This window comes from Aquarana catesbeiana, linkage group LG09, assembly GCF_042186555.1.
Source record: "Aquarana catesbeiana isolate 2022-GZ linkage group LG09, ASM4218655v1, whole genome shotgun sequence".
Lineage (NCBI taxonomy): Eukaryota > Metazoa > Chordata > Amphibia > Anura > Ranidae > Aquarana > Aquarana catesbeiana.
Window position 1 is genome coordinate 46666344 of NC_133332.1, and position 27706 is coordinate 46694049.

General features: G+C 41.1%; 1 protein-coding gene across 1 annotated transcript in view; it reads left to right on the forward strand.

Annotated features, from left to right (window-relative positions):
- Positions 1–27706, forward strand: part of LOC141107589 (complement factor B-like) — an 88338-nt gene that overhangs the window by 55455 nt on the left and 5177 nt on the right. Inside the window, exons 11-15 of the mRNA XM_073598434.1 lie at positions 5496–5590; positions 8973–9087; positions 11974–12136; positions 14526–14605; positions 18369–18472. Coding sequence (XP_073454535.1) covers positions 5496–5590; positions 8973–9087; positions 11974–12136; positions 14526–14605; positions 18369–18472 — 557 coding nt within the window. The remainder of the gene's footprint in view (positions 1–5495; positions 5591–8972; positions 9088–11973; positions 12137–14525; positions 14606–18368; positions 18473–27706) is intronic.

Consider the following 27706-nt stretch of genomic DNA (forward strand, 5'->3'; position numbering starts at 1 on the left):
GGGGGGGGGAGACAGATAAGTGGCAGTTCCACTTTTGAGTGGAACTCCGCTTTAAGGACCAGTCCTTTTTCTGACACTTGTTGTTTACAAGTTTAAATTAGTATTTTTTGCTAGAAAATTACTTAGAACCCCCAAACATTATATATATTTTTTAAGCAGAGACCCTATAGAATAAAATGGTCATTGCAATATTTTATGTCACACTGTATTTGCGCAGCGGTGTTTCAAATGCAATTTTTTGGGAAAAAATACACTTTCATGAATTAAATAATAACAAAACAGTAAAGTTAGCCCAATTTTTTTGTATAATGTGAAAGATGATGTTACGCTGAGCAAATAGATACCTAACATGTCGTGCTTTAAAATTGCACAGGCTCATGGAATGACGACAAACTACAGTACTTAAAGATCTCCAGAAGCAATGTTTACAGGTTACCTGTTTAGAGTTACAGAGGAGGTCTAGTGCTAGAAGTATTGCTCTCACTCTAATAATCATGGAGACACCTCACATGTGTGGTTTGAACACCGTTTACATATGTGGGCGCGACTTACGTATGCGTTTGCTTCTGCGCGAGAGCTCGGAGGATGGGGGGCTTTAAATTTTTTTTTTTTTTACTATTTATTTTGTATTTTTACACTGTCCCTTTAAAGAGGAAGTAAACCCTGCAAAATATTTCTTTTTTTTTTCAAATATTAAAACGTTTTTTTTCCTTGCCAAGCAAGAGATATATAAATTAGTCCTAAACAAGCGTTAGAAGTACCTTTTTTATGAGTTTAATTTTCCACTATCTTCCGGGTATCGTCCGCGCCATTCTTTCTCCTGTTTGCTAAAGCCAATGTGGACATCATTTCCGCCCTTAGTTCCTATCCCTGCGGAAATCTCGCGCATGCGCTGTAGCGTCGTAACCAAGCCTCGATCTCGATTGACGTTACTACGGTAACAGAGCGTTCTCAATGAGAACAGTAACTGACTATCAAGGCTATCATCGCGAGGCTTCCTCTGTGCCGTTCTGAGTGTCAGATAATGACACAGCAGCCAGAGGAAGCTGAAACGGCACACGTTGTTAATGAGGTTACCTAGTGCGCAAGCGCGGGCGACGTCACAAATAAAGACTATTTGCAGCGCAAAGACAAATCTGAGTGCACTTTCACAGGCAGCGATCAGTTGCCTGTGCTATGTAGATTCCATTGATGTAAAGTTGTATAGAAGGGTTTACAACCACTTTTCATTTTTTGTTTTTTTTTATCACTTTTATTCTTGTAAACATCCCTTTTAATAGAAATAAGCATGACAGGTCCTCTTTATTGCGAGATCTGGGGTCAAAAAGACCTCAGATCTCACATTTACACTTAAAAGAAAAAAGAAAAAAAAAAGTAATTTTAAATTTTCACTAATAAAAAAAAATTGGACTTTTAAGGCCGTTAGGCGGAAGTGACGTCAGACGTCGCTCCGGTCCTCCAAGGGCATAGAGTCAAGTGGGGGCCTCACTCGACTTCCTGCCCATCGCTCCAGGGGATCATTTTCCCCTTTATCGACGGCTCCGTGGGGAATCTGCCACTGGGACCACTTTTATGTGAAAGAGGATCGCCCAGTTTAAAAAAAATTCCGGGGTGATGGCAGCTAGCTGCTGATATAATCGCGGTATATAATGTCAAAGTAATAAAGTATATATACAGTGGGCGGTCCAGAAGTGGTTAGTACTGATTGTCATCCACCAGCTCTTCACAACACACTTTGCTCATTACTCGGGTTCAGTCCAAAAGTAAAAGAGGGGAGCTACCGCACTTATTTTGCGATGCCTCACACACATGTGGTTCCAGGTCCAGTCCTCAGGAAGCTTCCATTCCACAGAGGGCCCTAAGATAGGGACTTAGCCACTCAGTGGGGTGCGCCAAGAAACAAACCCACCCATACCTACAGAACCTCCCTTACCAGCCTCCACCGATCCCTCTCCCAAACTGGCTGCATCTCCTTGTCACGCCTCAATTCATAACCTCAAGGGTTAACTAGTATTGAACTATTCATTCCCCAGTTCTCCAATACGCTGTAAAGCACACTCTGTTCCAAAGTAATTTAGACCAGATAACTTCTCTTAAAGTGGTTGTTAACTAGGGTTGCAACCTGTCCGGGATTCAACCGGACAGTTTGGGTTGGGAATCATGCGTCCGGGTTTCAGACTGCCTGACCAGACTATGGCTTCCCAGCAGGGTTGCTGGCTGCAGTTGTCTAAGCTGAGAGTGTCTGTTACACTCTCTTTCATGCTGCCCAAAGCCAACACTAACAATCCCCCCCCCAAACAGACACACAGACGGGAGAGGAAAGCGGGCTCAATCTGCACTTCTTCCTTCCACCCCTACCCCTCTGTGTTTGCCCACACTCCAATCCCCGGCGCTGTACCTCAGAAAAGGAAAGTGGGGTTCAGAATTTTTGAAGTCCTGCAGCCTCAGATACATCTAGATGAGATGTGCTGACTGCCAAGCAGTGAGTGAACTCACCATCCATCCCTGTCTGTGACTGAAGTCTCCCCCTTCTCTCTCCTGCCTCTGAGTGAGTACACTAAGGCAAATCAGGGTTCTCAGAGCACCCCTTACATCAGAGTTCCCCTTTACACCAGAGGCCACAGTGTTGCCCCTTACATCAGAGTCCTCTCCGTACATCAGAGTTCTCAGTGTTCCCCCTTAGATCAGGGTTCCCAGAGCATCCCTTATGATAGAGTCCCCAGAGTTCTCCCTTACATCAGAGTCTGCAGAGTCCTCCCTTACAGTGAAAGGAAACTCTGCGAGTTCAGATGTAAAAGGGGAACTCTGCAGACTCTGATGTAAAGGGGGACTCTTGTTATTAACTTCATATAATTAGAAATGTTATTTATTAGCAAAAATATACTGTGTGTATATTAAAAATTTGCTGTGCGCCGCTAAAGTGTTCAGGTTTGACTTGAAGGAAAGGTGGCAACCCTATTGTTAACCCACGTAAAAAAAATATAAACCCCAAACCTGCAAGACAAAGGCATAATGAGCTAGTATGCATAGCATACTAGCTCATTATGAAATACTTACCTTAGATCGAAGCCCCCGCAGCGGTCCCGGCACACCGTTGTGACTGGCGACATGTCTCCCGGAGTTATTTCCGGTGCATCGCGGGCTCCGGCGCTACACTCACCTACAGGTAAGCCTTATGGCCCGTACACACGATCCGCTTTCGACGCGATCTTACGATAATCAGATCGTTAGTACAGAGCTTTCGAGAGCCGATCACGACAGTTCATCTGATATTATTTGATCGGACAAGCACGGAAATTTTCCTCGTACGATACCAGATCGTGCGATTTTCGTTTAGTCAGTAAAGGTGTCGTCCCAAAATACAAGACAAATACATTACAACACATGACATCATTTCTGATTTTTTTTCTGTCGTAGGAGAATTTTCGTGACTTTAGTAACCTAATCAATTTGTAAATAGTAAATAGTAAAATAGTAAATAGTAAGCGAAAAAAGTTGGACGATCTGTCGTCCGATTTTCGGATCGTGTGTACGGGGCATTATTATAGGCTTACCTGTAGGTAAAAATGTGAAAGCGGGGTATACAGCCGCTTTAAGTACTTGACAACAGCAGTCATTCAGAGGCAACAGTCTTTCCCTAAACTAATTGTAGTGCTACCCCCGTAAGGGCCGCTGAATTTTTGGGTCCCCCCCCCCCTCACAGCCAGGCAACAGGAATTTTCACACTTTCTAAAGGGCTTAATAATCAGATATTTTCATAATTAGATATTGGGATATTGTCATTAATTTTTAATGACAATATCCTGTCAATATTAAATAAGTAACTTTTCATCAGACATGACTTTCTTTCATAAAAAACTCCATAAATGGTGAATTGGTTTATTATGAAACACCATGTGATGTCCGTCACCTTATACACTAGCAGCTCATGTATTGGCCTATGTGTTAAAAAACACTTTTCCCCTTTAAATGGGATCAATAACTGCAAAATATCGATGGGTCATCGTCATACATTAAGAGAGCACATTGCTGTTAATTTGGAACACATTCACAGTTTTTTCTATATAAATGTATGCAAGGGGGTGTCACCATTACTGATAATTAGCAATCATATGTTTAACCACTTCAGCTCCTGATGGTTTACCCCCCTTCATGACCAGGCCATTTTTTGCGATACGGCACTACGTTACTTTATCTGACAATTGCGCGGTCATGCAACTCTGTACACAAATAAAATGGATGTCCTTTTTTGACCACAAATAGAGCTTCCTTTTGGTGGTATTTGATCACCTCTGCAGTTTTTATTTTTTGTGCTATAAACAAAAAAAGAGTGACAATTTTGAAAAGAAAAAGTATTGTTTACTTTCTGCTATAAAACACACCCAATAAAAAGTTGTAAAAAAATCTAATTTATTCATCAGTTTAGGCCAATATGTATTCTACTACATATGTTTGGTAAAAAAAAAAAAAAATCACAATAAGCGTATATTGATTGGTTTGCACAAAAGTTATAGCATCTACAAATTATGGGATATTTTTCTTTATTTTTTCTTAATTTTTTTTTTTACTAGTAATCAGCGACTTATAGCGGGACTGCGATATTGTGGTGGACAAATCCGACACCTAACTGACACTTTTGACACTTTTTGGGGACCAGTGACACAAATACAGTGATCAGTGCTAAAAAATTTGCGCTGTCGCTGTACTAATGACACTGGCAGGAAAGGGGTTAACATCAGGGGCGATCAAAGGGTTAAGTGTATCCCTAGGGAGAATTTGCTAACTGTGGGGGGTTGCTTTAAAGTGTTTGTCAAATCCTGGTCCCTTAAAGCAGATTATACAGCACAATGCTTGTGCTGTGTAATCTGCCACCCTCTAAACTGTAAAAAAAAAAAAAACCCTGAATCTGCCACTTCCTGTATGCCCTCTCTATTCTGACCACGAAATCAGGTCTGCTCAGCCTTGATCACCGTGGTCAAAATACGTCCCTTCGTCATACGCTGCCCTGCTCTCCTCTCTACCCCTCACCCCCTCCTTCCTGCCTGTCAGCTGTGTCTGTGTCTCTGTCCCCCACCCGCCCTCCGCCCCTCCGCCGCTACTACTATTAAAAATAAAAGCCTACAATGGTCACTGCCAGACCCTCTATTAGAGGCTGGCATAGTAAACTATGTACTTAGTTTTAAAAAACGAGCAGTCTAAATACGGAATTTCAGCTGTCTTCAGGCCGGTCACATGACTCATGGCCGCTTTACAGCTATGAGACAGAGCTTCTGCGGAGGAGACAAGCAACCACGTTATCTCCCCGGCTGACGTCAGAGGGAGATTACGGCTCCTCCCGCAGAAGACATCCATCGGAGCTGTAAAGCTCCAAAAAGGTAGATAATAGTATCATTGAGGGCAGATTAGTGCTGATATTTTTTTTTTCTTTTTGTGCCACTGTCAGGACACAATGCTCCTAATATGACGATTCTTCATTTCTCCCCTTATACTTTCAGATGAAACAAGTGCATTTGAGATGTGTGGACTCTCAAAGGATCATTCAGAAAAAGATAATGAAAAATATCCATGGATTGCCAAACTTACAGTCACTGTAAGTAGGGAACACTAATTTCATGCCCAGACTAGCAATGTGGGGTAACCATGTAAAACAGTTTTGCATACATACATGTGTAAGGTCATTGAAGAATTGTACATGTCTAAACGTGAATAATTTAGGCACTTACTTACTTGCAGGATTTTTTTGGTCATTCTGCCAGAGAGAACCTGCTTTCTATCCAGAAAATAAGCATATGTTGTAGGCTGAATGAAAAAAACCTTACGGATCACTGTACTAACACATCTGATGTTAGTACGGCATTCTCCCTGCTGAGCTATTGTGTTCTGACAGGGGACCCCCACCACCAGGACACACATTGGCTGTGAGCACTGATTGGATGCTGATTTTCCAGCATGCTCCTGAGACTGGCTTCTGGGGAGCTGTACACATGGGCCAAAAGTTGGACGGTTCCCGCTGAACCGACCATATTCCGGCAATGTTTGGCCCATGTGTACCTGGCTTTAGGAAATGGAAGACAGGTATTTTAAAAATTCAGATTCCCAGCAAGTGGCTGGGGGATTTGAATTTCAGCACCACAAAAAATACACAAAAAATTTCCATGTGCTCAGATCCACAGGGATAAAACCCGAATAAATTAAATCTCTATAACATATACAAGCCCAAAGATTACCAATCTTCCAAAGCAGCAAATCACAGTATCAATCAATTGATTAGGACACAGGTAGCCCCAGCAGAGAACCACAGTAAGGGCCCTTTCACACATGCAGTTCTGTGCAGTGCAATTTCACCGCATGCACTACTTTTTGAAATGCACGGCAACCGAATCAAATAAAACTTTTCTACCATGAGATTCATTGCGGGCAAACGCCATTGCATTTGCAAACTGCATTTGGGGTGTCGTTAACTATGCACTGACCCTTACAGCAGATTACAAGGGCAATGCAACTGGAATGCTGTGCGGGAAGCCGCACGGGAACGTGACTTTCCCAAACCACATTCTAGTGTGAATGATTCTAAAACTAGGAAGCAGTCCTATGAAGCCCGGGAAGGTGGAGTAGGGAAATGTCTCAGGGCCGTTCACATTGGAACATAATGCAGGAAACCTAGCGTTCCCTGAGTGTTTCCCGCACTGCCCTTCTGATATGCAGCGGGTGTCAACGCAAAGCTCAGGACACCCCAAATGCAGGTCTCAATTGCAGTACGTTTGCCTGCATCAGATCCCATGGTACAGAAGGACCATGCAATCCAGTTGCAGTGTATTTCTAAAAGTAGTGCATGCACTACTTTCGGCGTGGTGCGGTGTGATTTCATCCCATTGGAAATGAATGGGCTGAAATTGCACTGCACTGCACCCAGATCACATGTGAATCGCACAGGAACATATAGCACATTTCTGTGTGATTCATAGTGTGAATGGGCCCTTAATTTGTAAAAAAAAATATACAAAGAACCCAGTGCAAAAAGAGCCCCCAGTTGTAGCATAAAACAAAGAATTTTTCACAAATAGACAAGCGATCAGCCATTTACCAGTTCCCACCCAGCCTATAGCAGATTGACGGAAGGGTTGGCTTTTTGTCACTCCAGGTGGACGTCCTATATGACGTCCTTCCCATCTTGGCGTGCAGCATGGTGATTGGTGGTCAGTCAGAGCTCCTCTGATCAGGGTAAAGAGCCAATGACATTGTGTCATGTACCATGTGATCATCTGTGTCCAATAACAGCTGATTACATGTAAACAAATGCCAGTTATCAGTTATTATTTCCTTTCCTCAGTGTTGTCACTGTCTGAAAAAAGGAAAGCCGATCAGCTTTCCTGTGACAGGGGACATTTACACTAATATTCAGGGCACTGATTATCAGTGCAGCCTCATCAGTGCCCATCAGTGCAGCATATCAGTGCCACCTTTATCAGTGCAGCCTCATCAGTACCCATTAGTGCAGCTTATCAGTGCCCATCAGTGCAGCCTCATCAGTGTCCATCAGTACTGTCCCATCAGTGCAGCCTCATCAGTATCTATCAGGGCAGCCTCATCAGTGTCCATCAGTATTGTCCCATCAGTGCAGCCTCATCAGTATCCATCAGGGCAGCCTCATCAGTGTCCATCAGTGCAGCCTCATCTGTGCTGTCCCATTAGCGCAGCCTCATTAGTGTCCTTCAGTGCAGCCTCATCAGTGCTGTCCCATTAGTGCAGCCTCATCAATGTCCATCAGTGCAGCCTCATCAGTGCTGTCCCATTAGTGCAGCCTCATCAATGTCCATCAGTGCAGCCTCATCAGTGTTGTCCCATCAGTGCAACCTCATCAGTGTTGTCCCATCAGTGCAGCCTCATCAGTGCCCATCAGTGCAGCCTATCAGTGCCCATCAATGAAGAAAAAAAAATGATTACTTGTAATTGTATACGCAGAAATGAAGATGAGGGAAGATGAAAACACTGCACGGGATCAAAGGGAGGAATTGGGAGAAGAGCCAGCCGGATCACACATAGAGACACCACTTGGAGCTGAAATATCGGCTGCTGTCAAACAAAGTCCCGCCTCATGGACCAGCTCCTATGATAGACCTCACACTAGGTCAATTTCCCAGCATTCTACCAGTGTGCTGTCTATCATAGGAGCCGGTCCAGGAGGGGGGCTTTGCTTGACAGCAGCTGGCGTTTCAGCTCCAAGCAGTGTCAGTGGGAGATCCTTTCTGCGTGATCTGGCCGGCTCTCCTCCCAATTCCTCCCTGTGATCCTTGTGCAGTGTTTTGTTTTCATTTTCTGGTAGAAGCAGTGCAGCTTTTTTACAGGGCATCAGAACGGCCCAGGGGGCAATTGCCTCCCTGCCCCCCAACACAGTCTGCCCTGCCTTCATTGTATAGTTACATTGGTCCAGCTTGTCACAATGTAAGTATGTATATGAATGTCATACATTTTTTATTAATGAATACAAGGCATTTTCTGATCGGACAAGGTGGAGATAGTGACTTCTCCTCCCTTGCTCTTCGCCCATTCCCTCTCAAAGCGAGCAGACTGTCTGGAGACTGCACTGTCAACTATTAACTCTTTCCTGTGCGAACCAAAAGTTCAGGGAAGTAGCACTGAGAAAGAAGGAGCCAACAGCATTGAAAGCTGTAAACTGCAAGTGCTGGGGTAAAGTTTTTAACAAATCGTCTACTGGGGAATGTTTATTTTATTGTTCTCAGTGTTTTAAACTAAAAAGACCTGGAAGTTTAATACTACTTTGAATTGCATCGGATAAAGCTCCTATGCCAAAAACAATTGTGCCTATTTGTTTGACACTGAAAATTCAAATATATAGAAATAAAGAAGCATAGTTGGACAAACCCTGATAATTTGAAAAAAAAAACATGAGACACAGAGCAATAAGCAGGTATTTTAGGAGGTTTCTCACTCTGACCATTTTATCCTTCCAGAGGCCGGCAGGAGTGGAGAACTGTAAAGGATCCATCGTTACCAAAAACTTCATTCTGACTGCTGCTCACTGCTTCCACCTAGATGATGAAGTACACTATGTCAGTGTGGAATTAGGTAAGTGATGCTGTAGAAGCTGCCATTGTGGTAACTTTATGTACAAAATAAATAAAGGAGAACTTCAGTTAACAGCCTTTTTGGAAGCTCCATTTGATCGAAAGGAATAATCTTCAATGACATGTGGGCCCTATAAAAGGAAATGAAGAATGGCCACATATTTACAGTCTGAATGTACTAGCACCTATAAAATTGCCCAAAAAAATACACTGAGGTCATGGCTCTGCGTAGACCACTCCAGGTCCTCCACACCAAACTCGCCAAACCATGTCTTTATAGACCTAGATTTTTGCACAATGGCACTGTCATGCTGGAACAGAAAAGGGCCTTCTACAGTACAGAAGAAGTATTAAATGCCTGGTCATCAGTAGTCACTAGAGGCAATAAATGCCCCGTCATCAGTATTCAGTGTAAGTAATACAGTTGTGCTCATAAGTTTACATACCCTGTCAGAATTTATGATTTCATTCTTCAGAGAATATGAATGATAACACAAAAACATTTAATTCATGGTTAGTTTTTGGCTGAAGCCATTTATTATCAATCAATTGTGCTTACTCTTTTTAAATCATAATCACAACAGAAACTACCCAAATACCTTTATCAAAAGTTTATATACCCTGGTGATTTTGGCCTGATAACATGCACACAAGTTGACACAAAGGGGTTTGAATGGCTATTAAAGTTAACCATCCTCACCTGTGATCTGTTTGCTTGTAATTAGTGTGTGTGTTGTTAAAAGGTCAATGAGTTTCTGGACTCCTGACAGACCCTTGCATCTTTCATCCAGTGCTGCACTGACATTTCTGGATTCTGAGTCATGGGGAAAGCAAAAGAATTGTCAAAGGATCTGCAGGAAAAGGTAGTTGAACTGTATAAAACAGGAAAGGGATATAAAAAGATATCCAAGGAATTGAGAATTCCAATCAGCAGTGTTCAAACTCTAATCAAGAAGTGGAAAATGAGGGGTTCTGTTGAAACCAAACCATGGTCAGGTAGACCAACTAAAATGTCAGCCACAACTGCCAGAAAAATTGTTTGGGATGCAAAGAAAAACTCACAAATAACTTCAGGTGAAATACAGGACTCTGAAAAGATGTGGTGTGGCTGTTTCAAGATGCACAAAAAGGAGGCACTTGAAGAAAGATGGGCTGCATGGTCGAGTCGCCAAAAGAAAGCCATTACTGAGCAAATGCCACAAAGTATATTGCTTACAATACGCCAAACAGCACAGAGACAAGCCTCAAACCTTCTGGCACAAAGTCATTTGGAGTGATGAGACCAAAATTGAGCTTTTTGGCCACAACCATAAACTCTACATTTGGAGAGGAGTTAACAAGGCCTATGATGAAAGGTACGGAGGTGGATCGCTGATGTTTTGGGGATGTGAGAGCTACAAAGGCACAGGCAATTTGGTCAATTTTTGGCAAGATGAATGCAGTAGGTGATCAAAAAATACTGGAGGAACATTTGCTTTCATCAGCCAGGAAGCTGCGCATGGGACGCACTTGGACATTCCAACATGACAATGATCCAAAACACAAGACCAAGCCGACCTGTCATTGGCTACATCAGAATAAAGTGAAGGTTCTGGAGTGGCCATCTCAGTCTCCTGACCTCAATATCATTGAGCCACTCTGGGGAGATCTCTAACGTGCTGTTCATACAAGGCACCGCAAGAATTTAACAGGAACTGGAGGCTTTTTGCCAAGAGGAATGGGCAGCTTTAACATCTGAGAAGATAAAGAGCCTCATCCACAAATAACACAAAAGACTTTAAGCTGTCATTGATGTTAAAGGGGGCAACACACAGTATTGAGAACTGGGGTATGTAAACTTTTGATCAGGGTCATTTGGGTAGTTTCTGTTGCCATTATGATTTAGGAAGAGTAAACACAGTTAATTGATAATAAATGGCTTCAGCCAAGCACTAACCATGAGTGAAAGAAAAGTTTTTGTGTTATCATTTATATTCTCAGTATAAGAATAAATCATAAATTCTGCCAGGGTATGTAAACGTATGAACACAAATGTAAATGCCCTGGCATTAGTGGTCAGTGGAAGTAATAAATGCCTCAGTGTCAGTCGTCAGTAGAAGTAATTAATGTTCTTGTGTCAGTGGTCAGTTGGAGTAGTAGATGCCTCCGTGTCAGTAGGAGTAATAAATGCCCCAGCAAGGTTAATAAATGCTCCAGAATCAGTAGTTAGTGTGAGAAATAGTGCACCCTCATTGGTGGTCAGTGGGAGGAAGCCCCATCATTGGTGGACAGTGGTCAGAATATAATGGCCCATCATTGGTGGTCAGTGGGAGGAATGTTGCCTCATCATTGGAGATTGGCTAGAGGAACGAAGCCCTTTCATTGGTGGTCAGTGGGAAAAATGTTTCCCCATCATTGCTGGACAATGGTAGGAATGTAGTCCCATCATTTGTGGTCAGTTGAGGAATGTAGCCCAATCATTAGTAGTCAGTGAGAAGAATATAGCCCTATCATTGGTGGTTAGTGGCCATACTTTTATGCTTAGAGTTCTGGAAGAAACCATTTATTTCTGCACTTTTGAATGTTACTGTGTTTACGATGTACTTGGCTTTAAACAAACCAGTCAGAACAGTAATGTAGGAACTGCCATTGCTGACTTATTTTTGAGGTTACAAGCTCCAAGGCTACAACACTCAGTAAAATACAAGCAAAGACAGTAACCATCTGTATGTCAGGTTTTCAGCTTCACTGGCTGCATGCATGTTCAATAAGCAGTGATTATAGGCAAAACATATTGGCCTTCAGAACCAGAACATTTACAAACAAGTCAGCAGTGGTAGCTCCTACATTTCTATACTGAGGGTGTTAATTCCGCTTAAAATAGTCATATTCTTATTGGATGTTTCAGGTCCATCCGACAGTGCAAAAGTTACACGGAAAGTCATAAACATCCACCGCCATCCAAAATATGACCCCAACGGCAAAAAAGATAAGAATATTCCAAAATCTTTTGAATATGATTTGGCTCTTGTTGAATTGAGCCAAAAGATTGAGTTCTCTTCAACAGTCAGGTATCATTTTTTGTTTGTAGAGAATTCCCTCTAGTGTGTAACATGCACGTCTTTAAATCTGATACAATAACAACAATATGGGATAGCAAGTGTGAAAATGCTTGTCATACTAAAATGTATATATAAAAAACTCTTAATACCCTGTACCTTGGAGAATATTTACATCAATGTGTTGTTAACAATACACTTTCTGCCACCATAAAAAACCAAGGACTTTTAAATACAAACAAGACTAACTATATAAATACACTCTCTGGTAGCGCAATAATGCACTTAAATATCTTATAGGTGCTCCTAACAAACCAATATAAAGTGCCAATGTCTGATATTAAAATGTTCATAAATTATTCTATATATTCATCAGTGATATCTTCATAAATTCATAAATTTAAACAGTCAATATTCTTCCTTCAAATTCACCACAATCGTTGGGTAAATCTTCCAATCCACTGTGTGAAAAGTGCTCACCATTCCCCCATAAGACACCACACTCACCAGAGGTTATTGCCTCTCATTTTACTGATCCGCAACTAAAACAGTAAAACTATCCCCTTTATGGTCCCTGTTCCTTTAAGTTAATCCCATCAGTTTGTCGTATTCTTCCATATATTTCTAAGACTCAGAAGAAAAAGTGGCCCACATAGCATAATCCCATTTAAAATAATTTTATTAAAATAAATGCTAAATGCACTTAAAAAAAATAATTTCTTTAAAATATATTTATCAAAAAATATCACTGTCAGAAGAGCCCAGAATATGATAACTGGTGAAGAATGTGTCTCCCCATGTCACATCTGGTCTGACGTCACATCAGGGTGCCGTAAATTCCAACGTGTTTCGCCACTTCTGACTTCATCTAAGGCTGGGTTCAAACTACTGAAAATTGGATGTGGGTTTCCCCACATCCAATTTGCATGACAGGAGAGTGTGCCCAACTCTCAATGGAGCCAATTAACACATCTCCCTGGCGGCCGCGGAGCGGATTCCACAGGATTCCTGTGCATCTTTGGCTCAGTTTCAGGTCCGAATTCAGGCAAAAATTTGGGCCTGATTTGTCCATGAAATGGAGAACAGGGATGCACCAGACCCCTGCTGTGAGCCGCATCTGCACTAAGTGTGAACCCAGCCTGAGGGTAATTTTTAGTTACTCTTGTTTGTATTTACACTAAAATTTATGACTGAGTGTCATATTAAAGTTATTTTAACTACTTGCTGAATGCAATACGTATATATACATTGCAGTTTGCAAGTAGTATGGTTATAGCTAAAGCTATCACTCATAACCCTGGTATTTTTTTTTTCAGCCAGCGGTCGGCTTTCCGGCTAATTAGGCACTGGATCGCTTTCAGAAGTGGCAGGAGGGGACAACCCCCCTCCCGCCACTCGCCGGTGAATCTCAGGCTTATTGTTTTTACCAGCGCACCCGAGAAACAATCAGAAGGTGTGGCCAGCTGGTCACAAAGGTGAACAGATATTCTCTGATCACCTTTATGGACTTGAAGGACTGGAGCGAAAAATCAAACGTTTTTTTTTTTAATCTTTTGCTTTTAAAGGTAAAGGAGAGATTTGGGGTCTTTTTGATCCCAGATATCTCCATAAAGAGGACCTGTCATCCTTATTTCTATTACAAGGTTTATATTCCTTGTAATAGGAATAAAAGTGATTTAAAAAGAAATGAAAGGGACAGTGTCAAAAATGTAAAAGCACCCCCATCACTCCGTGCTCACGCACAGAAGTGAACGCATACATAGGTTGTGCACACATATGTAAATTATGTTCGCACAATTTGAGATATCGCTGTGAACGTTAAAGCGAGAGCAATAATTCTAGCTCTAGACCCCCTCTCTAATACTAAACATGTGACCTGTAAAATATAAAAGATTTTAAAGCTTCGCCCATGGAGATTTTTAAGCTTGTTGTAATTCCATGAGTGTTTTAAAGCGTAACATTTTAAAGCGTAACATCATCTTTCACATTTTACAAAAATATTTGGGTATATATTGTGTTTTTTTTTTTTTTTATTAATTATAGTGAATTTTTTCCAAAAAAAAATTGCATTTGAAAAATGGCAAATACTGTGTGACATAAAAAATTGCAAAGATCTCCATTTTATTTCCTAGGGTCTCTGCAAAAAATGTTGGGGGTTATAAGTATTTTTCTAGCAAAAAATACTGATTTAAACTTGTAAACAAAAAAGTGCCAGAAAAAGCTTGGTCTTCAAGTGGAAAACGTTTATAGTAACTAAAAATTTGAACTCACTGAAAGTGCAAAATAAAAAGCAAGGAAAAATATTTTCGTACAATGCGCTGTAAAAAATGTATGGAAATATGCATATTTTGACAAAGAATATAAGCAATGAAAGCATTTCAAAATGATTTTTTTTTTACAGGCCTATTTGTCTTCCATGTACAAGTGGAACATCCTGGGCATTAAAACAACGAGACAAGGCTGTGTCTTGCAAGGATCATGGTAAGTGTGCAAATATTCCAGGAAATGTAACAAAGTATGACGTAAAAAATATGTAGCACAACCCCCGAGAGTGCCGCTGATTGAGATAGGACTTCTGATGCTGGCCTCAACCTTCTGAAAACCCCCAACCTCTTGGACATACTCAGCTGAGTACATGAGCACTAGGTCTCACATAGGAATCACAGACACCAAACCTAGTACTCAGTGTACTAAAAGTCTTTTGCCTCTTTTGGTCTAATGAGAACCTCCAAGGCCAAAGATAGCTGACATCCTTCAATATGTGGTGGGTTGTGAGGCATAGTGGGTGCAAAGATGGTGAAAGTCATTGAGCGCCAGACACTTTTTGGATGTAAAAAAGGTTTTATTTCTTTTAACAGTCCTTTTATATTTTGAAGGGAAAGAGGGTTAGGGCCAGGACACCCTTAGATAGTTGCAAACTCAATTGGCAGACTCTGAGACTTTAATAGGAGGACAGCCGTGCAGGCAAAGGCCCCAGCAAGAAGCCACATCTGCACTTGCAGGAATGCTGTCTCCTATGGTAACAGCCCTTTACCAGTTTCTACCTCAAACGTAACAGTTCTTTCAGCTCCAGTGCAACTGCTCCTTGTAGTTCTTCAACACTGAGCTCCTGGTCTCTTACTATACCCTCTGATTCACTGACACTGAATCCCTTGAGCTCCTCCAAGGTTTGCGGTGGTATCTCCCTCAAGCATCACCCCCCCCGCTTCTCTTCTGGGTCCCTACCTTGGCACTCCAGATACTTCTCAAGCTTCACCCCTGCTAACTGGCTCTGGGTCCCTGGCTTGACACACAAGGCTGCTGTGCAAGCGTCTCCTCCGCTGGTTGGGTCCCTGACTTGATCACCGCCTGAAGTTTCCCGATTCTCCACCGTGCCCTTTCGGTGAGAATATGGTTACGGCACTTGCTTCAGTTACTCACTGTGGTCCCTGGTAAAGGCGATTGGTCCCTTTGTGGCGACACCTTCCATTCTACCTCCGACCACTGACAAGTTCTCTGGCCGGCAGAACCGTCACTTCTGGTTGGACTGCAGTCCGCAATCCCAACCCTGCGCTGCTCTCTCACTTCTGGATAGGCCCTGACACAGCCTAGCAGCCAGATGCCCCTGGGATAGGCCCAATCTCTGGCCTAGCAGCCCGGGGCATACGACACACATCCACCCAGACAGCTGTCCAGGTGGCACAAAACATAGATCACTTGACTCCACCCAAATATATAGGCTCTCCCAGCAGGCCAAGGGATTCAAGAAAACCCCTGCCCATTGGCTGAGATACCCCATATACTCATAACCTGACCTTGAGTTGTCCTTCTCATATCTAGTACCACCAAGTACCCAGCCACCTAGTGGTAGAAGAGAAAGGTAAATACAGAAAAAAGTGCAGCGCTGGATATATACAAAACCCAAAAAATGGTGCTAATAAATAATTATTATATATGAACCATGTACATTGAAAATAAATCAAGCACAAATATATGCACCCATGAAAAAGAAGTGCTTCACCATAAGAATACGTGTGTGGTTAATACCACCATAGTGACATACCAGAATAAAATTCAAAAATACAAAACAAAAGTGTCCATAGGAGGTATAAAGATTGAAGTGACTTTGTTGTAGAGATAAATTCGTGACTGTCACCGTGATGTACGCCCGTCACCTAATGTAGATTAAAGGCTTACCAGACAGCCTCTGATCAGAGGCATAATAGCATCAACTCGTGGTGATGTCCTCACAGGGAATGAACCTCTTCCAGGGTGGTGAATGTATGTCAGCAAACGATCTCCATAAGCCTCCAGACAGCTACCCAATGAGGAAAAATCACTCCCAAATATCCAAGGGGAAAAGAAAGGAAACTCCAGTATTGCAGAGCGTTTTGACTTTCCTTTATTAAAAGTCGCTGCATCGGCATCCATAAAACTTTATCCTTGCAAGGACGTATATTAAAAACAACTCAGCTCAAAAACGAAACTCCGCGCATGCGCCGTCGGTACGAGCGTGTCTACCCTATGGCCGTTTCGTCAGAAAGGTGCAACAAGGCCAAACTTAGGGAGAAATCAATAGATCCCTATCAATCGACCTAGATGACTACTCCTGGCAAGTAAAATTGTGAGGAGCTCCCTGACTAAACTCAAGGGTGCTACATCAGCAATACTGCTATTTGGAAATAACAGACAGTAGAACAATAAAAGCAAGCTTTGTATATTGATGCCTATTAATGGTTAAACTATACAAAAGGAGAGTAATAAGAAAAAAAGGCATTAAATGACAGAGATGGTAGTGCATTTAACATACAGAACAGTTAACAATACCACGTAGCCTAAAATTCTACCAGCCACACAGGTAACTTAAACAGTAAAACAGTCACCCTGAGTGTACAATGAGCAGTAATAAAAATTCAGGTATGTCTAAACCCCCAGAGCTACACTGCTCAATGGCACAAGGGTGGCTATACTAGGTCTAAGGCAGCCTGAAGGTATTGCCTGAAGTAATACAGGGGAAGTCCTTAAGTTGTTTCTTCTGCCGGCTAACGTCATGACTCTTTGAAGGGTTGGTGCATTTTAAGAGTTTGCAACGAGCCTGTGGTTTTATCGATTTGTGCCCCCTGTCGATTTTTTGGGGGAGACGGGCAGCAAGCAAAACACCCCCCCCACACACACTGTTCGGTCGGTCAATCAATCCCCCCCTCGCTCGGTCGGTCGATTCCCCCACCCCCCCGTCGCTCGCTCATCCGCCCACCAGCCCAGCACTCACCCCATCTATATTGCGGGCAGCTTCAGCTTCCCCTGCGTCTCCTCCTCTGCGGCTTCCTCCTCGGCGGCCAATACGATCGCTTCTCCTCTCAGCCAATTGGATCTTAAGACCCGCTTCCTGATTGGCCGGGAGGAGAAACGGGAAGACTATAGCGAATATTAATTCACTATTGTCACACAACTGGGTGGGCTCAGAGCGCAGTGCTTTTCGCCCACAGCCAACCCTTTTATGAAGCCAATTTGAGCCTCAGGCTTTTACTGTGTGTGCTGTTTTTACTAAGCAATGTACTTTGCAGGAAGAAAAAAACAGCACATTGCTGCTGTCAGAAGAGAGCTCTGTGTTTGTTTACCTACACAGGGCTCTCTTCAGTAATGTTCAGAGCTGATCTTTGGGTGCCGGAAACCAATCAGTGGCCAGCACCCGCTGATTGGATCATGCTGCAGCCAATCGCTGTACAGCAGGTGCGGCACTGGCACGCTCCCTAGCCCGTTGCGCGGATCACGTACTAGATATGTGATCCTGCACAGGAGCGTATCTAGACAGCAGTTGCTACAAGATACAGATTGCTGCATTCAGCTTCAAGGCCATTTATCTGTATTGCAGTCTGCCTAGTTCTACTTTTGGTCTGCAGAGTTTAGCCTAAATGCTATTGCATTTGCCTAAGGGTGTCCTGTGCCCTAACCCTCTCTCCCACCATTCCTGTTAAGAGAAATAACATTTTTTTGTTCATTTTTACAAAAAGTGACTGGCGCCCAATCTTTCCACCTTGCAGCGGTGTGCCTAGTAACCTGCACCTTAAGGAGGAATGTCAGTTCTCCCTGGCTCTGGGGGTCACCATCAGGCCCTTGGAAGTCAGGCAGACGGCTACTTGTTAATTGTATTTATGAATTACATTTGTACCTCAAAGTTTTGGCTTTAGATGCACTAAAGTGTTATCCTGTTAAAAAACATACAGTTATATGGACAAATTCTGTCTTTTTTTTTTTCCTCCCACAGAAAACTTTCTACTGTCTGGAGATCTGGTGAAAGCGTTATTTATTACAGAGGAAAGTAGAAATACTTTGGAGCAGATGAATGTCCAGATAAAGCAAGGGAACTGGGTAAGGAGGACTGCAATCTGTAATCCTGCTGTCCAGATCAGTGTTTTTGATATGCTCGCATTTTAGGCTTTTGCCAGTGTTCTCTTCTCTACCCTTCTCCTTCACACAATGCAATGACCTATCACCTATCACCATACTTGAGCATTATTGTCTGAGCACATGCAAACACTAACTTTCAGGACTAACAAAGTTTGGGCCTGTGTCAGTGCCTATGGACTTTTGTCATTGGTATCAGTTTTATATCCGTTTAAGACGCATCTGAGATCAACCAGGATTCAGTAACAGGTGCATTTGACCTCCTTCTGATGTGTTTCAGGTGCATTTTGCGTTTTCATATACTTGGGATGGGAATGCAAAATCTGTTTGCGGCTAGGTTCACACTTGAGCCATGTTTAGCACGAGCTCAGCAGCCCAGTCAATTAAATGGGCTGTTGTGCCTCCAGAAAATGCAGGGAAAAGGTCCAGCACGAAACCTGCAAGTGCAATGTGGTTCCCAGTGCAGGGAAACCACACAGCATTTTTCAGCGTATGGGGATGCCATTAGGATTAATGTTACCCCCCTGCATTTCCTGATTGGTAATGCGTTTTTCTGTGTGGATGGTTGCGGAAACAGGTGTGGACCTACAGCGGCAACCACCCGCACAAGTGTGAAACTGGCCTAATTGAACAAAAAGCCCATTGACACAGGCCCTTAGGTACCTTCCATCTAGCAATCCTAGCTGAGTACATTTTTCCTAGTTATAGATGTATTTAAAATTTTTCTTACCCTCTTCACGCCTGCGCTATCGCCGAAAGATGGCTACAGCACGGGCTTAAATGGCTGCGAGGGCATCCATGTTTGTCCTCCCGTGCTCGAGCTGCCTGCGCGCCTCTCTGCAAGGAGCGGGTGGCACACTCTTTGATCACCGAGTCCATTAGACTCGGCTGATTACAGATCGGAGTACACAGTCGATCCCCGCCCTTTACCAAGTGATCAGCTGACAGCCAATGACAACTGATCACGTGATGTAAACAGAAGCCGGTAATCGGCTTTTTTTTCCTCACGCTGAAAGTTGATTACCAGCATGTGTAAACGGGACATCAGTCCCACACACTGACACCCACTGCTGCTAAGCAGTGTCTACCAGTGCCCACCAGTGCCACCTACCATTGCCCACCAGTGCCCCCTATCAGTGGCCATTAGTGCTGCCTATCAGTGTCAACTACCAGTGCCTATCAGCGCCACCTCGCGGTGCCCTTCAGTGCCGCCTATCAGCGCAGACTCATCAGTGCCACCTTATCAGTGCCTATCTGTGCAGCCTATCAGTGCACATGAATGAAGGTGAAAAATGACACAATTAAAAAATTTGCAAAATGTATTAACAAACTATGAAAACAGTTTTTTTTTCTTCAAAAATTTCTGTTTTTTTTTTTTGTTTGTTTAGCAAAAAATAAAAACCCCAGTGGTTATTAAATATCCCCAAAAGAAAGCTCTATTTGTGTGAAAAAAAAGATAAAAATGTCATATGGGTACAGTGTTGCATGACCGCGCAATTGTCATTCAAAGTGTGACAGCGCTGAAAATTGACCTAGGCAGGAAGGGTGTGTAAGTGCTCAGTAAGGAAGTGGTTATAGACATTTTAGAGATTGTTGCCCCTAGAGGAATAGGGTGAAGGATGAAGGGAGATGTCAGATATCTCAGATCTTAACTTGTCCAGTCAATCCAAAATTTGCAAGAATGTCTAGCTTTTTCTTAGGGCTAGTAGGAAGAGAACAATAAGAGACCATAGAGTAGTATCACTAAAACCTTGCCATTTATTATATATACATTATACTCACAAAAATCACTTGTGGATATAAATACGTCACAAGCCGCTGACCACACAACGTGCATTTTGTCTACAAATGGGCACCTTCAGGGGACAAGCAAGCCCTCTTGCTTGTCTCCTGAAGACGTCCATTTGTAGATGAAACACGCGTTGGGGGTCAGCGGCCTGTGTCATATTTACACCTGCCAGTGACAATGGCAAGGCGTTAGATTCTTTATGTACCCTGTGATTTTTGTTAAATAAAGTATATATAATAAATGGCAAGGCTTTAGCGATACTACTCTATGGTCTTTTATTGTTCTCTTAGTACTATCCCTGAGGACAAGCTAGGCATTCTTGCGAATTTTGGATTGATTGGACATGTTTGGAAAGTGTCGGTGGACCCTGGGAATGATCTTACATATGTGTTCAAGTGCTTTTGATCTCTTTTTCTTAGAGATCCTGGTAATCTGGCAAGGAGGTGGCACCTCTGGTTATTTAGTGATCTGGGAGCACTGCATGCGTAGGTCATAGCCCACAGCATTCATATTCTAAGCATTTCGGCACTTTTTGGACCGTAATTGGACACTGGGAGTGGACTTTTTATGTTTGTTTGTTTATTTTTTACCTTTCACTTTTATTTTATGTATTATTGTTTATGAATTTTTGGTCACACTGTGTAGTTTATTTATTTTCAAGGTGGTTTCTTGTCAAACAATATGTTTTCACATATATAAATAGGTGGTGAGATATCATATTTTGTAATTGTATAGTAATAGAGGAGTATGTGCACATTTTTTTATCTAAAATAAAATCCTACTAATCTATGGACAGCTCTACTATAGCCAGTGGATGACAGCACAGCACATAGCAAGGTCCAGGGTGCCATGGGAAGTTTGTGAAATGCAGCAGATTTTCCAGACAGTGTAGCTTTTCAAAAGCGCAAATATCCAATTCTCTTTACCAAACACTCATGTATCTCCCCAATATCGGGTCATTTGATCTGTTGGCAAAAGAGAGTAAAAGAGATGTAATCTGGACGAAATGAACATCCCAACTCCATCCGAAAGTGTTTTTGTCAGTTTGGGATGGGGAAAGGATAGATACTCTAATGCCCTGTACACACGGTCGGACATTGATCGGACATTCCGACAACAAAATCCATGGATTTTTTCTGACTGATGTTGGCTCAAACTTGTCTTGCATACACACGGTCGGACAAAGTTGTCGGAAAATCCGATCGTTCTGAATGTGGTGACGTAAAACACGTACGTCGGGACTATAAACGGGGCAGTAGCCAATAGCTTTTGTCTCTTAATTTATTCTGAGCATGCGTGGCACTTTGTGGGTCAGATTTGTGTACACACGATCGGAATTTCCGACAACGGATTTTGTTGTCGGAAAATTTTATAGCCTTCTCTCAAACTTTGTGTGTCGGAAATTCCTATGGAAAATGTGTGATGGAGCCACACACGGTCTGAATTTCCGACAACAAGGTCCTATCACACATCCTATCATGTGTACAGGGCATTAGGGTTTTAATTTTCACTTCTGCAGCATTGGGACAAGAAATGAGGGAAGAGTGGCCGCTGAGAAAGGAGGAAACAGAGCAATACAAAAAATGGTTCTTGCCATTCCATTTAAAGTATCAGACAGTCTGGAGTATGGAAGCCCAAAACTCATGCCAGACTTCCCAACACTTCTTAAAGTATAACTGAAGGCAAAACTTTTTTTTTAGTTTTAGATAGAATGGGGAGGGATTAGAACACCTGTCAAATTTTTATTGCTGTCCGTGTCCCTGTTAGATTGATCCTCTCTGTTTGTCCTGGTGACTGCTATCCCCAAAATTCACAATGAAAGAAAATCCCAAATTTTGGGTTCTCCTTGTCAAAAGAAGTTTATTGAGTATACAATGTTATAAAGATATATAAAGTAAGTTTACAAGGATCTATAAAGTAAGCTCATTGTTGTACAGTAGGGTTTATATAGGTAAATATCATGAAATTTCAAATATTAAACATTGGGTTCATGTAAACCTAAATTAAAGATATATGTCATTTCCTTAGTTACTTTTGTAGGTATTTAAATGATTTATACCTACTATACATATTGTTTACAAGTAGAGTGTATATAGGTCAAATAAATTCTGATAATGAGCTTTAATCGTAAGGTGGAGAAAAGGAAAGAGAAAGAAGAAAAAGGGTAGAAAGGTAGAGGTATGGTCCACAAGGTTGTCCCGCTCGTCAGTTTATTATTCTTTTTAGTTCTCTTTGAAGCCTTAGAATGGGTGTCTCTGTAAGTCATTTAATCTGTTACCATGGCAACAGGACAGAGTCATTGAAGTTTGACAGGAACTGTTGTTTTATCCAAGGATGCCAAAGGTTTTCAAATTTTGGAATTTGATTTTGATCGATGGCTACCATCTTAGCATGGGACATTGTATTATTCATTCTGTGAATTGTTTCTGCTAGTACCAATGTAGGAGATTTCCATGCCTTGGCCACTGTTTGTTTTGCAGCCGTTATTAGTTGGATCATAAGTTTGAATTGAGAGAGTGTTAACCATTCCGGTTTTAGATTAAGTAAAGTTATATATGGATCTGGTTGTATTATTTTTTTAAATATTTTAGATGCAATCACGAAGACTTCCTTCCAGAAGGTTTGGATTACTGGGCACGTCCACCATATGTGTAAATGTGTGCCTATTTCTGGGCATCCTCGAAAACAAAGAGCTGAGGTATTAGGTGAATATTTTGCCACTCTAGCGGGTACAAGGTACCAGCGAGTTAGGACTTTATAATTTGTCTCCAGTGCTAAGATGTTGGGTGAAGATGACTTAGATGTGAGCCATATGTTAGACCAGTCCGTGTCTTCTAAAGTTCGTCCCAGGTCCTCCTCCCACCTCTGAACGTAAGAGGGTCTATTAAGATTTGCTACTCCATATAATTGATTATAAAGTGATGAAATTGTACCTTTAGCAAATGGATCTTTTGTACAGATTGATTCAAAAATGGATAATTGGGATAATGGTGTATCCCCCTTTAGGAATGGTGTATAGAAGTTTTTGATTTGGAGATATCTAAATATCTCAGAGTTTGGTAGATCATATTTTTCTCTAAGCGATGGGAATGAAAGGAATGATTTAGATGCTATGAAGTCATTTAGTGTCTGAATGCCTGATGTTGTCCAAGCTTTAAAAGAATTTGGGTAGATCCATGCCGGATAAAAGGCCGGATTTCTGATAAAAGAAAGGAGAGTATTGTGTGGAGATTGTAACTGATATTTGGTTTTTAGTTTATCCCAGAGAGATAAGAAGTGTTTAGTTATGGGATTATGAATTTTAAAGCGGTCTTTAGGATCAAGCCATAATAAGTTTGATATTAAAAGAGGGTCATTTTCTGAAGCCTCTATAAATACCCATAATGGGATTTCCTGTTTTGCATGGTGTTTGGACAGACTGGCCAAATGTGCTGCTCTGTAGTAGTTAGTAAAATTAGGGTATCCCAGGCCTCCTTTATTTTTGGGAAGATGTAGTGTGTGTATAGGTATACGTGGTTTAGAAGAGCCCCATATAAACGAAGTTGCTCTTTTTTGTACTATTCTCAAAAAATAGGAAGGAATTGGAATAGGGAAGACTCTGAATAGATAAAGCAATTTGGGTAGAATAGTCATTTTGATTGCATTAATCTTCCCTATCCAGGATAAAGGAAGTTGCGACCATTGTTTTATTAGGTTTGTGATCTGTCTTAATATAGGAGGATAATTGGTTGAGAATAAGTCAGAATGAGATGCTGTTAAATGAATTCCAAGATATGGGATTGATTTTTCTGCCCATGTGAATGGGAGTGCAGCCCTAGCCGGGATCAATTCCATGTTTGTGAGTGAAATATTAAGCACTAGGCATTTCTTAGGATTAATCATAAGGCCGGATAGGGCTGCAAATCCATCAAGAGCTGGTATTAAGTTAGGACCAGAGACCTGTGGTGATGATAGAAAAAGTAATATATCGTCTGCAAATATACATAATTTGTGTGTAATACCTCCTACTTCAATGCCAGTTATAGTTTGGTTTGTTCTGATGTATTGGGCCATGGGTTCGAGTATAAGGGCAAATAATAAGGGAGATAATGGGCAACCCTGTCGGGTACCTCTTTCGATATTAAAGGCATCAGATTTGTATCCAGCATATTTTATATAGGCTTTGGGTTTATTATATAATGCTTTGATCCATGTTAAAAAGTGGGGTCCAAAACCCAATTTTTGTAATGAATATTGCATATATTGCCAGGATACTGTGTCAAATGCCCTCTTAATATCGAGAGATAGAAAACATAAAGGGATTTTCCGTTTTTTAGCAATATGTGCCAATAACACTGCCCTGCGTATATTATCGCCTGCCTGTCTATTTGGCATGAAGCCTACTTGATCTCTATGTATTAATTTTCCTATAATGCTATTGAGGCGTTTTGCTATTATTTTTGCTAATAATTTAATATCAAGGTTTAACAGAGAGATAGGCCGATAATTCACACAGGAAGTATCATCAGAAAGGGGTTTTGGGATCATACAAACAATTGCCATTAATGTTTCTTGCCGAAAAGAATGTCCATCTAGAAGTTTGTTAAAAGTTTCAGTGAGAATGGGAGAGAGTATTTCTGAGAATGTTTTATAGTATAAAGCCGAGTAGCCGTCTGGGCCTGGTCTTTTATTAAGTTTTAGGTCTTTTATGGCGTTAGCAACTTCATTTATAGTTATAGGCTCATCCAAACTGCTTTTTTGATTCTGAGATAACTCAGGTAAGGTTATTTTTGAGAAGAAGGATTCAGCCTCTGTAGGATTAAATTCATTGTTTGTCTTGTATAAAGTTGCGAGATGTGAGTGAAATTTATGGACTATTTTAACTAATTTCAAACGTATTGGTTTGAAAGATTTGTTAGTTGAATTTAATGCCCGAGCCAAATATGTACCTGGTTTGTTTGTATTCATGTAGAAATTGTGTTTGGAGCGTTTGAGGGATTTATCAACTGACTCAGTGAGAAATAGATCGTATTCCAATCTAGATTTTTCCAGATGAGATTTTGTACTCTGAGATGGATTATCTTGGAATGATATGTAGGCTGCATTAAAATTGAGTTCTAGTTTTTTTGCTAGATTTTTGCGTTCCCGTTTAAATAGTGCCATTTTTCTTTGTATTGTACCACGCAAGACAGGCTTATGAACTTCCCACAGTGTTATTGGGGAGATGTCTGTTGTATTATTAATTGATATGTATTCCTTTAAAGCTTGTTCAATGGCTATCTGATGTAGTGGGTGTTTGAGCATTATGTCCGGTAAGTACCACGTTGGGTCATGCGCTTTTGGTATGGCTGAGGCTATAGTAGTGTATACTGCATTATGGTCAGACCACGGAATCGGAATTATATCTGATGCAATAATTTCTGATATCATTCCTATTGTTAGAAAAATATGATCTATTCTGGTGAAGGTTTGATGAGGGTGCGAGAAATAAGTGAATTTCTTTTTCATTGGGTTACTTTCTCTCCACGAATCTACCAGATTGTATTTGGAAAGAAGTTGAGAAAAAGGTAATCTAGAGGTTATTTTGGATGGTGTAAAAGGTGATTTATCTAGAAATGGGAGGAGGACCTGGTTCGAATCCCCACACATTATCACTGTTCCTATTTTGTGTGTATTAATCACTTGTAATATATGTGAGAGGAATGGTGTAGGTTGTTTGTTAGGAGCGTAGTAGGAAATCACCGTGATTGCTGTATCCATTATATAACCCATGAGTATCAGGTATCTACCTTCTGGGTCTTTAATTTCTGATGATAAGGTGAATGGTGTGGATCGGTGAAATGCAATTAGAGTTCCCCTTTGCTTGGTACAGGCAGAAGCCATGTAAATTTGTTGATAAAAAGGAGAAATATATTTTGGAGTAGAATCTTTGGTGAGGTGTGTTTCTTGGAGGCATACTATGTGAGCCTTCTTGTTATGGAAAGTACGGAAGGCTTTGGTCCTTTTTTGAGGGACATTTATTCCCTGAACATTCAGGGAAAGTATATTGAGTGGTGCCATGGCAACAGATCAAATAGTTTTGACTTACTTTTTGTTATGCAGAGCTGACTGCGCAGATCAACCTGTGTGGACTGAAGAGGTGAAAAGATAGAAAAGAAACCAGTGAATTCTGGAGTAAAGAGTAAACAAAAAACATATGAGATTAGATGATACATTGTATAAATTATTTTTTGCACGTAATCACAATTTACCCGTGAAAGAGAATAAATATCTCTCTCAGGGGAATAAGTGCCTTCGTCACACTTCCACATAATATGGTTGGGAGAATGAGGAAGGCTAATGGGGGTACACGGATCTTCCGCTTACAGGAGAGAAGTGCTATGTCAAAAGACATCAAAACGATGTTTCATTAATTGGAGTGCAAAATATAGTTTTTGTTGAAATTATTTATTCCAGGGTGGTTGTATATGGTTAGTCTTGCCCTAGGCTAAATCATTCAGTTAGAAAGGTACTGTTAATAACTTTGGTATTGATGAAGATAGTTTGGATTATTTAGGGATTTTAACCCTTTTAGAGTAAACAATTACATATTTTATTCATATGTAACTGTTTAGATATGTTAACTCATAAAATTGAGGTTGTATTGCTTCAGATTAGAATAAACAAAAACATAATTCTAGGAACTAGTTAGGTAATAATATATTTGTTTTAAGAAAAAAAAGAAAAAGCTTCCATTACTTCTGGATTATTGAACATATTTGTCCTAAAAAGTAATAAATCTATTGTTATTACCTGATAATATATAACTGAACAAGAATTTCCTTATTTCACTTATATATTATATTCTAAGGCTATATGAATCAGAAGCAATAAGAAATATAACTGGAATGTAACATGATCCCACACAGTGTGAATGCAGTTACATTCAGTTATAAATACAGGTTTTTTATAGAGAACCATCTCTTAGTATAATAAATGAAGAGATATCAGGAATTAGGATGTCAGTCCATTGAATCTTCTTGGTCCATGGATGATGTGGCATAACGGCCTCTTTTGTGAGAATGATGATTCCCATTTTGTTCTGGAATTTTCTGGGTGCTGCCTGAAGGTGAAGATGATGCCATTCTTCTGCGTGTGGGAGAGTTGCTGCTTGTGGGTTCTGTCAGATTTAATTTTAAAAGGGTTTGTTGTAGTTCATCTGCTGATCTGCTTCTGTAAATTGTACCTTGGTGGTTAAATCTGACTGAAAAGGGGAAGCCCCATTGATACATAATCTTGTGGCGTTGCAGTTCCATTAGTTGGGGTTTCATGGATCATCTTTTAGTAATAGTAAGTTGGGATAGGTCAGCAAAAATTTGATAATTGTGTCCTTGAAAATTAAGTTCCTTTTTTTCTCTTGCAGCAATTAGTATTTGTTCTTTCGTTCTGTA